This window comes from Spermophilus citellus, assembly GCF_964194105.1.
Source record: "Spermophilus citellus genome assembly, chromosome: 2".
In the NCBI taxonomy this organism is placed as follows: domain Eukaryota; kingdom Metazoa; phylum Chordata; class Mammalia; order Rodentia; family Sciuridae; genus Spermophilus; species Spermophilus citellus.
In genome coordinates, this window is record NC_138183.1 from 237,966,512 (window position 1) to 237,978,235 (window position 11,724).

General features: G+C 48.8%; 1 protein-coding gene across 1 annotated transcript; it reads right to left on the reverse strand.

Annotated features, from left to right (window-relative positions):
- Positions 1-31: 31 nt before the first annotated feature.
- On the reverse strand, positions 32-7,423 carry ACP2 (acid phosphatase 2, lysosomal). Its single transcript, XM_081282725.1, has 11 exons — positions 7,228-7,423; positions 6,554-6,649; positions 5,806-5,892; positions 4,676-4,828; positions 4,472-4,570; positions 4,303-4,392; positions 3,723-3,855; positions 2,921-3,003; positions 2,701-2,804; positions 2,409-2,584; positions 32-574 (listed from the first exon to the last, which is right to left on the reverse strand). Exons 1-11 carry the CDS (start codon positions 7,342-7,344, stop codon positions 441-443), a joined length of 1,272 nt encoding a protein of 423 aa, XP_081138851.1. The 5' UTR covers positions 7,345-7,423; the 3' UTR covers positions 32-440.
- Positions 7,424-11,724: the final 4,301 nt, after the last annotated feature.

Here is an 11,724-nt window from a genome sequence, read left to right on the forward strand (position 1 = left end):
TTTCCCTCTAAATAAGCACTGAGAGGCAAGATGATGTCCGATGACCCATTTGCCAAAGACTCCAGGCTGGAAGATAAAGAGCAGGGCTTGGTGGAAGAGCAAGGCGGATCAAGCACCGACTCCTTCAGTTTTTTTTATCCCAGGTCCTGAGTGAAACCCGAATGCTTGTCTACATCTCAGGTCCTTGGGGAATATGGAAGAGGCAAATCCTGTTTGGAGAAAGCCAATGTCCAACACAGTACTTGGTGAACATCAGGCATGTGAATGCCGAGAGAACAGGTACCGTGGGCCAAGCCGAGCCCCACTTGCTCGTCTGGGCTGGTGTAATTAAGGAGGCCCAACCCAGGGTCTCCTGTCCATAGGCTGAGGAGCAGTAACAGTCAGGAACAGGGCCCAGCCCACCTCCCCTAGGAGGCAGAGGGAAGGGGGCTGAGTGGTTGTCAGGCATGGTCCTCCCCATCTGCAATGTGGCGGTAGCCAGGAGGCTGGGCCTGCATCCGGAAGAGGACGGTGAGGAGCAGCACTATGAGAAGGAAGAGTATGGAGCCACAGACGGCCAAGGCCACGATCACCTCTGGGCAGGGGGAGGGGAAGAGAAAGGTAAAGTTAGCATTCTTCCAACAAATGTTGAGCATCTACCATATGCCAGGTACTGTTCTGACATACAGGGGATATGCAGGCAGCCCTCATGGAGTTTATATTTAGCACATGGGTTCTATTTTCCCAGTGCTGGAGATCAAACTCAGAGCTCACATATGGAGGCAACTGCTCTACCACTGAGCTACATCCCCAGGCCAAATTCACATTTTAGGAGGAAAGATCCAATAAACAAGCAAATGGTAGGAATTACAGGTTAGTGATAAGTGCTATAAGAAGGTCAGTCAGGGAAGGCATCAATGAAGAATTCAGACCAGACAATGAGTGAGACAAAGATATAAGAGCAGAGTGGGGGTCAGGAAGCAACTACAGATGGCCCCAATATGGGAATAAACATGGCATGTTCCAAGATAAGCAAAACAGTCTCACTGGACAAAGTAAACAAGGGGCAAGTAGGAGATGGGGCAGAGGACCAGGCTAAGGAGGGCCGGGAGGTCCTGTCGAGAACTTGGATTTCATTCTCTATGAAATAGGAAGCCACTGGAAGATTCTGACGTGATGAGAGATCAACACAGATATGAATAGAACCAGAAAGAATGCTAGAGACTTTTCAAGAGTTCAGGCAAGAGCTGATGGCATGGACTAAGGAGGGAAGAGCATGCACCTGAAAGACTAAGCTGACAGGATCTGCTAGTAGGCTGGATGTGGGTTATGAGAAAAATATTGCCTAGGGTTATACTGTCAGTAGGGTGACTAATGTGGCATTTACTAAAATGGGGAAGCCTGGAGGAAGAGCAGATTTGAGGGGAAGAGCATCTGGTTTTAGACATGTCAACCCAAAAGCCCCATTGGACGTCCACGTAGAAACCTCAAGTCAGCTGGACATGAGTTTAGCCCAGAGAAGATGTCACGCATCTGCAAGTCATAACAAAGACAGGACTTAGCATGGAGATGGTATATGGGAGCCATGGGGCTGAGATCATTTCAGGAGTCAGGATAAATAAGAAAAGGGCTGGGAAAAGCTGGGGACCATTGTTTTATTAGTGGGGAGGGAAGCCTGTAAGTAGGAAAAAAACCAGGCGAAACCAAGAAAGTTCTTTCTTTTTCCCACCTTGCGGTGGCAGGGTTTGGCAGTGCTGGGGATCATCCCAGGGCTTCTCACATGCTGGAAAAGTGCTCTACTACTGAGGTACACCTCTGGCCCCAAGGGAGTGTTTAAGGAAGGAGTGATCAAGTATGTTAATGCTGCTGAGAGGAGAGAAGCTAAGTACTGGTCACCTTGACAGGGGTGGCTTCAGTGCAGTGAAAGGTGACATGAGACTATCTAATGTCACTTGGAGAGAACAAGTAGTGAGGAAGTAAAGCCAGAGTCTAGGCAACTTTTCCATGAATTCTACCCTCAAATGAATCAGGGGAGCTGGAGGAATGGGCTTCAGGGGTCTCTGTTAGGCTCTGAGATACGACTATCCAGGAAAGAAGGGAACACTGAGGCGTCAGAGGTCCTCGTGAAGAGCAGAAGCAAGGGATCCAAAGTGGAGCAGCTGCCCCTGCTTCCTGGCTAAAGCCAACTGTGAGCCGGTAGGTCTGAGGGTGGGAGAACGAGTGCTCTCTCCTGGCTGCTCTTATTTCTCAGTGATGTAAGTGAGTGCATCCCCTGAAGGTGGAGTGGGAAGAAGGGGTAAAATGTTCTCAGGGTGGAAGAGGGAAATGTCCAAGGAGATGCAGTAAGATGGCTGGAAGTGTGACAGCTCCCTCAAGATTTGTGGATGTGACCTGGGATGTGACTAGCACAGAGGCGGGCAGCAGCTCACCTGTGTCTGCAGTACTGCTTGCCAGCTGGCATTCCTGCTGCCAATCCTTGGGCACAACGGACTCTGTGAGGCGAAGGAAGTCCTGCAGTGGGCAGCGTAGAGGGCAGCCAGGCAGGATCAGTGGCCAGGGGTCCTTCTTACTTTCATTCCGAAAGTACATCTCCACTGAGAAATTCCTGGGGGTTGACAGCAGGCGACAGGAACTACTCACCATGCCTGTAAATGAGTCCTTGGGCTGCCCCCAGCCATACCTGAGTGCCTCTCCAGAGGTCACACTGGTAACTCGACTTACCCATTATCTTCCCAGAGTTCAAATATGTGGCAGGAGGCGTAGGGGGCTTGTTTACCATTGTAGACATCCAGTGCCATTTGCAGAGCAACAAGGGTAGTGTCGTGCTGTAAGAGAGATGGCCTGTCCATCAGCACTGCTCCCCAACACCCCCAGGCACTGAGTAGAGATGAAATCCAACCACTGGCTTGGTGTCAGCACGCTGGGGAGTTCAGCATCTTACCGCAGAGTACACCAGCAGCTTAGGGAGTTGGGAGGTAGTTGCCATTAGGGTCAGGTTCTTCCGTATCTGAGCCAGCAAGACTCCTGAAGAAGAAAAGTCCTCAGTGTCACTGGCTATAGCCATCATTATCATTGGATCAGACCCATTTGCTCCTCTCAAGCTCTGCTAGTCCTGGTTCTAATCACCAACCCAGGTTCACAAGGCCCATGTCAGAACTCTAAACCACTCCCTGCCCTCCAAGAACTTTCAAATTTACAGAGGGAAGCAAGATAAAACAAGGTATCTATATTTAAACACAGATGAAGAAAGCTGCCCCTACATCAGTGAGCTATGAGGCCCTTCCCAGTTTGATTACTCCAATGTGGAATAAAATGTAAACTTAAGACTGCTCCACAACACACAAGATGGTGGCTCCATGCCAGGGTGACTGCCATATGTAGGTTCTGAAAACTACTGAGGTGTCAGAAAGGCTCGACAGCTGGCACACTCTTGGGTGCTATAGCATGGAAGCTGGCACACGTATTATTCTCAGTCTTCCCTCAAAATAGCCCTAGCAGTTCTCTGGAGGAAGTATTCAGTCAGGGGAGGGAAGGTCTTCTGACATGGGTGAAATTTAGTAAGTATGGCAAAAAAGAAGCATGTAAATCTGACTGGTCACAGGGCTAGGTGTCGAGAGAGCTGGACGACTAAAGGGGAAGACAAGGGAGAAACCTGGTTTTGAAAGAACAGAGAACATTTCATGAGCAGCCCCATAGCAGATTTTCAATGTGGAGGGGAGTGACATGCTGTCCTTGTCACTCACCCCCCTGAAGCCGGGCCTTCTCTGCCTGCTCATGGATCCCGAAGAGGAAGCGGAAGCTGAAGTCCTTTAGCTGGCTCAGACGCTGCATGGTTTGGGGTGAGGCCCAGGGTGGCAGGAGTAACCCATGGGTTTGCTGTGTATTGTATGGGGCAGGTTAACTCCCCAGGCCTAGGCCAGAGCTTCTCTGGGGCAGCTCTCTTCCCCAGAGGGAAGGTGCCTGTGTGTGAGGGAAGAGGAGGAGAGCAGAGGTGAGGCAGAGGGGCTGGAATGGCAGGCCGTGTTGGGCCTGCAGGGCACAGGAGAGGAAGCTCAGGCACAAAGAGCAAGATTCAGCAGAAAGGCGCCTGATACCACAAGAGCCCTGGGTGGAGAGGAGTAGGAACTGCTGACCACTAGTAAACATTTCCCACTCTGAGACTTTTCACCCGTGGGGGAAGTTCCCGTGTTTCACAGGCAGCAGCTTGCTGGACCTCCCCAGTGGGCATGACCGAATTCAGGCATTGTGTTCTACCATCCTGGTGACTTGGGCCTGCTGAGGGGGAGAGAGAAGTAATCCCACTGGGCACCTCTGTGGGCTCACCTCACAGAAGAGTGTGTCATAGACATTCCAGACAGTCTCCAGAGTCAGGTCTGTAAGTCCTGTCTCATTGGCCACCATGTCCAGAAATTGCTATGAAAAATGAATTAGGGGATCAGTCCTGCCCTGGGGAAAGAGCAGTCTGATGACCTCCGGCTCAGCCCCCACTCACTGCATTCCGAATACTCTCATTCTGATACTCTGGTGTCTGCCGAGTCTCATTCTGCAGCTGCTCATAACGCGGACACGGGCCCAATGGAAACTTCAGCAGCTGCAGGCCAAAGGAAGGAAAGAGAGGCAGAGAAGTCTGAGACCAGCAATCCCATGGCCACAGTTGTCCCCCTTGCCCCTCCAGGGAAGGGTTGGCCAGTCTTACCTTGTCCTCAGTGATGGGCACAGTGTGAACAGGGATAGGCTGCCATGATATGTTAGGGTTGAAGCGCTGCATCCCATTGGGAGGGAAGAGTCCAGCCAGGTTGGCCTCAGCACTCATGAGAGTACGGTCAAAGTCCGTGCTTCGCACATACACCTGCAGAGATGGCAACATGAGTCTCACCTGTGTATACATGTAGGGGCACTCTAGCCCCTCATTGGGGCCCCAAGGAGAGAACCTGTTCTTGATGGCCACCCAGAAATTGTAAACCCACCATCATCCCCTTCTTTTGCCTTTCCCTCCCTCAAGGCCCCAAATATCAGCTGGGACTATCAGCACTGTGTGAAGAACTCAGACTGTGGGAATGGCTCTAGTGCAAATGTCCCTTCCTCCTAGTCAAAAGTGCTTAGTCAGTAGTAGGCTGTCCCTGGTCTTTCTGAATACTCTCATTCTGATACTCTGGTGTCTGCTGAGTCTCATTCTCTATAAACTGGCTCAGAGACTGAGGTGGGGAAAAATAAGGAACAGAGAGAGGGTTTGTGAAAATGGGGAAGAAGCTGGGGAAAGGCAAGCTCAGGATAAAGCTGGGCCTCAAGGAACAAATAACATGTATAGACTCTTGAGACAGCTGTGCTGAGAGTGGTAACCAGAGGAACAGCTATAGCTACCACCATCTATCGAGTGGGGAGAGGAGCTTAGGAGCAGCATCTGTGCCACTCTTCACTGTTCCCTTTACCTTGTCTTTCTGGTTTATCATCTGATACCCCCAGTATACTCTTAGCTTTGTGGAAACAGACATTGTATCTGTGTGGTGCACAACTGTATGCAAAACACTAGCACAGAAGTTACTCAATAAATGTTTTGGAGGGAAAGCCTGTTACTTCACAGCCAAAAACAACTTTTCCAGGCCCTTCCTTAAGTCTGAGTTGGGTGCTTGATCAGTCTTGCCTCTTCCCAACCAAGCAGAGGCAACTGAGCCTCTAGGAGTATGTTCTAGATAGTTCTTAAATGTCTCATCCTATGACCAAAAATGCAGGAGGAAGGCCAGAGTGTTTAGCCTTATCCTCAGCTTTCTGAAGGAAGAGAATGAGAATAGATCCCATTCCTCTTGTCACTTAAGTTCCCATGCTTACCTCCTGACGGTGATAAGAGGTATTTAGAAAGCCATGGTAGCGCTGCCGCAGAGCCTGGCCCAGCTCCCAGTGCTGTAGCATCCCTTCCTGTGGGCAAGTCCAACGGTTAAAAGGATTCAGAGGGAAGGAATGGTTTATAAACCCTATGGATTTTAGATGCTGTTGCTTTGTAAGTATACTTCTGCTAGAAGAAGGAATGGGCTATTTTAATCCCAGGAGTCATTTATTAAGTGGCCAGCTATACGTGGCATTGTCCTAGGCATACAGTAATGTAAGGTTAAGAAACTCAGTCAGGGCTGGGGATGTGGCTCAGTAGTAGAATGTATACTTAGCACATGTGAGATCCTGTGTACTTAGCACATGTGAGACCCTGGGTTCAATCTCCAAGCATCACAAAAACAACAACAACAAAAATATGGTCAGCCAATACCCATGTGGGAACTGGCAGTTTAGGGGGCCCCAAGTTCTGTAACCTGCTCCAGAGGTCACTCATTTGTTGTTGTTATTTCCAGTACTGGGGATTAAACCATGGGGCACTCAAACACGGAGCTACATCCCTAGATCTTCTTAATTTATTTTTAAATTTTGAAACAGAGTCTCACTAAATTGCCCAAGCTGGCCTTGAATTTGCAATCATTTGCCTTCACCTCCCAAGTAACTGGGATTACAGAACTGTGACACCACCACGCCTGGCCAAAGGTTATTCATTCTACAGCTAATCCTGAGGGTGAGCTGGCTTCTGACCCACCTTGGTTAGTTGACCAAACCCCTGGGGCCATTCCTCTTCCTGATAGGGGTCCTTGGGATATGTCTTCACTGGTGAACGGTCTCCATGTCGGTAAAGCTGAGGAAACAAAATGATTTGCCTACAGGTCAGAAGGGTCTCCTTGACAGGAACACAGAGCATACCTCTGCCCCGTGTTGGGGAAAGGGAGCCTCACTCTCTCTGGGAAGCCTCACCACTACCCACTGCAAAAGACCAGAGTTCAGGAGGATGCTAACTTGACTAAGCAATGTAACTGGAGACCATGGGGAAGCCAAAGGCACAAGTGGGAAGAAAAAAACAAAACAAAACAGTGAGAATAATGCTTTCAGTGGGTAAAACTGAAGGGGAAAAAATCATCAAAGTCGTCTTTATTGGCGAGTCTCTTAACCTTTTAATCACATCCTTGTCCCAGAGAAGACTCATCCCACCTACCTGCTGATACAGAACTCCTTACCAGAACGCCCTGCCCCCCAGAATGACCCAGGGCTCCACATCAGTTCTGAACCCAGCCCCTCGAGCTCCCCAGGCCAGTGGTCTACTAAACCAGATCTTCTCCTCTAGTCCTCGACCCCCATCACAAGCCCTGCCCCTCCCTCCCAGCAGGCCTTTGCCCTTCTAGCTCTACCAAACCCTCTGGTGACACTGTCGCCCATTACCAAGGTAACGAAGCGCAGACTCCGGGCCTGGGTGAGTGGCATCACCATCAGATTCATGCCAAGAAGGAGCTGGAGAAGAACCGCCCAGCTCCAGCCGTGCAGTCTGCCGGCCATCATCGCTCTAGTGTGTGTGCGCGCAAAGAGGGCGGAACGCGCTGAGTGGCACCAGCTGCAGCCGCCCGGACACACAGGAAAGGACACACGCCGGAAGTGCGCTCGCCGCCATCTTACTAAGGGGGGGCAGCAGGGATGGTAGAATTTGGAAGAGAATACGTGGAGGAGTTTCGCCATCTGGCAGTGGGGGACACACGTAGGAATGTAGGGTGACATTGCGCGGCAAAAGGGCTTGAAGACCTAGTCTTGGTAAAGAGCACACGGGGTCAGAGCTGCCCCTTCCTAAGGTGGCACTTGCCCTGGGCGGGGCCTTGGCCTGGAGAGCGAGCGCCCCCTCAGGCCGGGGTGCAGCTGGTCCTGATCCCAGAGCCCGAGAGTGCTGAATTGGAATGAAGGGTAGGGAAATATGGGGCGTCCCTCACCACGCCCCTGGCCTTCGGGTGGAGTTTGAGCCTTGGCTCGGTCCGCATTTCCCGGGAGAGGTGCAGGGCAAAACGTGTAAACAGCCCTTTGGACTCCCTGTGCCCTTGAGGTTGGTCCCAGTGTAGTCTACTGTTCATGCCTGCCCGGAGCAAAGCTTCAGAAGCCCTCTCACTTGCTTTTTCCAGTGCTTTCCCTGTCTTTCCTCTAGTTTACTTACAAGTTTCAGTTTAGAGTCAAGACGTCATACTTCTTCCCAAAGGAGTTGGGTTGCACGGGATGTTCAGACTTTCCAAACCCAAACCAATGAATCCATAAAGGAGAATTTCAGACCTTTGGAGAGAGATTTTTGGGGCAGGCACATAATATAGAGTAAAAGTAGGTGGGGTTTCTGCAGAATCAGAGACCCTCTTGGCTTTGTCTCTTAGGATTCAGGTGTCGCCACTTTGGCCTTAGGACTTTGTTGTGACTCTGAGCTTGGAGTGACACAGTTTTGAGGGACAGATCACAGACCCTTGGGATGCTTTGATTCAGATCTGCCCACTAGACGCAACTTCACCTCATCATTGACAAATAAAACTGATCAGAACTGTTATTATCTTGCTCTAAGACCCCAGATTCGAAACACACACACACACACACACACACAATGATCTAAACTTTACTTCAAGAAATGTCATGAAGGAGGCTGAGGAGTAAATAGAATAAGAAGGTTAGGTAGGCAAATAGCTCTTAACCTTTTCAGTCACAAGCCCCTTTATGAATTGGATGAAAATTTAGCCCTCTGCCTTCCATAAAAATGTTCACACACATAAACATACATTAGAATTTTGCTTATAATCTCAAGAGTTTCACAAAGACACTTCATAGCTTTATAAACCAGCATCTCTGAATCCCTGATCTAACCTAATCCTCTTATTTTACAAATTAGGAAAAAACTAGAGAGGCAAGTGACATGGTTCAGAAGCATGGATTCAAATTCAATTTTCTCTTCCCAGCTAAATAGTCTTTGTAATGGACTGTTTCTTACAGGATGCAAACTGCATGCAGGCTACTCAAAATGCTTTGCTAAACTATATTTGGTAGCTCCAGAGTACCTTTAATAAAGAGATTTCTATTAAAAGAAACTTTTTCTCCTTAGTGGAATTAAGTGGGTCATTACTAACTGGCAAAATGCTGCATAAATATTAGGCTTTTTAGATTTTTATTTTGATTTATTTGTTTTATTTTATTTATTGCAGTACTGGAGATTGAAGGATACACTACCAGCCCCTTTTATTTCTTTTTTATTTTGTTTAATTTTTTTCAGCACAGGGAATTGAACCCAGAGGCCTTATACCACTGAGCTTCACCCCAGCCCTTTTTAAATTTTGAGGCAGGTTCTCATAAAGTTGCCCAGGTGTCCTCAAATTTTCAATCCTCTTGCCTCAGTCTTCCAAATAACTGATTACAACTGTGTGCCACTGCATCCAGCTAGATCTGCAGATCACCAAAATTTAGCAAGTAGAACAAAAAATTGCCGAAACCCATCTTTTGCTTTTCCTCCCACTTGCTCAAATGTCTATATCCTTGGTGCTTACAATATCCCATGTAGGAGGGATTGATGAAGCAGATGTTATTTTAATTTTTATAGTGAGAAATGATTCCAGGAAGGGTGGGGAGTAGGAGGAGATGGTAGAACCTAGAGCAGAGCCTTGATTTCCTGATTCCCCAGCTTTTGCATATTTTTTACCAGATGATTCTTTGTTCTTCACACCTTGGTTCCTAACTACAGATTAAAAAGAGACATGTATATGGATAGATGGATATATGGGCATACCCTAGACTAAAATCATGCTCTGAAGCATGATAAGACCAGGTTTGGAAATCATTGTTCTACTCTGTGTTGGCAGAAGCAAACCTAAATCCGGGTGAATTAACTATGGTTTTTTTTTTTTTTTCCATCTGGAGAGGCTGCTTTGTGTAATGGAATAAAGTGGTTTTTTTTTTTATCATCATCATCATCTTGTGGTACTGGGTATTTCACCAGGGATGCTCTACCACTGAGCTACATCCCCAGCCCTCTTATTTTTTTTATCTTGGGTTAGTCTAGCTAAGTAGCTGAGGTTGGCCTTGAACTTTTGATCTCCTTGCCTCAGTCCCCCAAATTCCCGGGAATACAGGGGTGCACCACTGTGCCCAGCTATGTTTTGTTTTAATTTGAATGTGAGCTTGAGCTTTTGGGTCAGCTTTACTTGTATTCAAATTTGGTGCTCTGTACTTTACTGGTAACTGTCTTTTTATATTTATTGTGAGAATAAATGAAACATTGCATGTAAAGATAAATTGTGTACATGAGACTAAGTAAATGTTATTGTTCTTCTTCATTTTCTGCCCTCTGTGTCATCTCTAAAATTTATAGGTCTTAGAATTTATTCCTGACTTCTTCTATCTTGTCATTGGGAGGTTGGGCAGAAGTCACTTGAGTAGATACTTGGTGGTCCGAAAGATATCCCCACCCTTTCTACCCTTCCAGAACAGTGAAGGAAGGAGCAAGAAGCAGTTGCCCCAATCCCTTCTACAACCCCAATCTTGTGGCCTACTCCGTGGGAATGAGTGCCTTTGGGGTAGTTACCCAGTAGTGCATGTGATCAGGGACTGGAGAATGCTCCTATTTCTGCTTCTATGTTCCCTTTGCTGCTGGAAGAAGCCTCTGGGGGTTTGGGGGGTCAGAAATGTGACTTAGGAGGTTCCCAAGTATGTTCCTAGGAATGCTGCCTCCTGCAGGAGCCAAGGAGACAGGAAGGGACTCTAGGCCTGGGGTGCTTGGACCTAAGCCTGTGGGCTGAAGGGACTATGTCATGAAGAGGGGCTGGCAAAGCAGAACATGGGATTCTAGCTGTGGATCACCTGACTGCTTGCCCTGGCTTGGGGCTGAAGTCCCAGGGACTGGTCTCAGGAAGATAGCATCCTGTGGAAAGAGTGCCAACAGGTTTTGGTCTTCTCCCATTTCCTTTCCCTTCCCCTCGTTGTAGGGAACTCCTTAACCTTGTAACCTGAAGGGATAGCTCTGGCAGTGAAGTGCTAGCAAATGCTTTCTCCCCTAGAGGAGACCAGGCTGAGCTGACTCCCTGCCTTGGGAGAGAGGTTGCTGTGATCTACTGGCTCTACTTTGGGCAAGAGGCCTCTAGCTGGGGCTTGTGTATGCTCTGGGTCCTGGGAAGCCACCTGTAGGGACACTAGAGTGTCAGCAGAAGTTGAGGATCAGGAATGGATGAAGGAGGATTTCTTAATTCCTGGAAAATGTGTCACCAGGCTCCAGACCATGTTATATCCCCAGTTCCTTGAAACCAGGTGTCTCCAGGACAGCTCTGACCATGCTGCTACACTGGAGCTTGGCAGGGAGGCTCTGGATGGGTGATGGGACAGAACAGCTCCAGTGCCCCAGCAGCTGGTGCCCTGGTTTCTCCTGTCCCAGGACAGCAGGGGGCTTTGTGAAAATCAGAGCAGGAACACATGAGAGGAACAGAGAGCCTTGTGCTCATGACTCAGAAATGCCCAGAGTAGGGTGGGGGCCTTGTGAGGGGATAACCTTGTGATGAGAGGGAACAAGAGCAAAAGCTGGAGGCAGAAGTTTGAGATGGGGGCCGTCAGAGGGGCTTTTCTAAAATGAATACACAGGCAGATTTTGCAACACCCCCAACCCCGCCTGCTATCTTCTCACATGTGTCCATGCCCCCGCCTGTTCCCCTGCCCTACCCTGTGCTTCCTCCCATCTTTCACCAAACCCCCTTTCTTGTTCAGCTTTCCCATCCTTCTCCCTTCCTGTTCCTACTGTCCTCCCCCACCCCCTGTGTCCACTCTTTCCCTGTTCCTCTGTTCTCCTCTTCCCTGGTGCCCTGTTCATGTCTGCTTCAGTCCCTCTGGCAGCTTGCCCTGGCCCCTGTCCTCTGCTTTAATGTAGGCCCATGGGAACTGAAGTTC

Coding starts and splice junctions, on each gene's coding strand:
- ACP2 (XM_081282725.1), bottom strand. CDS start 7,344: ATGATGGCCGGCAGACTGCACGGCTGGAGCTGGGCGGTTCTTCTCCAG. Junction 5,893..6,553: donor GGTTTGGTCAACTAACCAAG/GTGGGTCAGAAG, acceptor ACTTGCCCACAG/GAAGGGATGCTACAGCACTG. Junction 3,856..4,302: donor ATGACACACTCTTCTGTGAG/GTGAGCCCACAG, acceptor TACAATACACAG/CAAACCCATGGGTTACTCCT.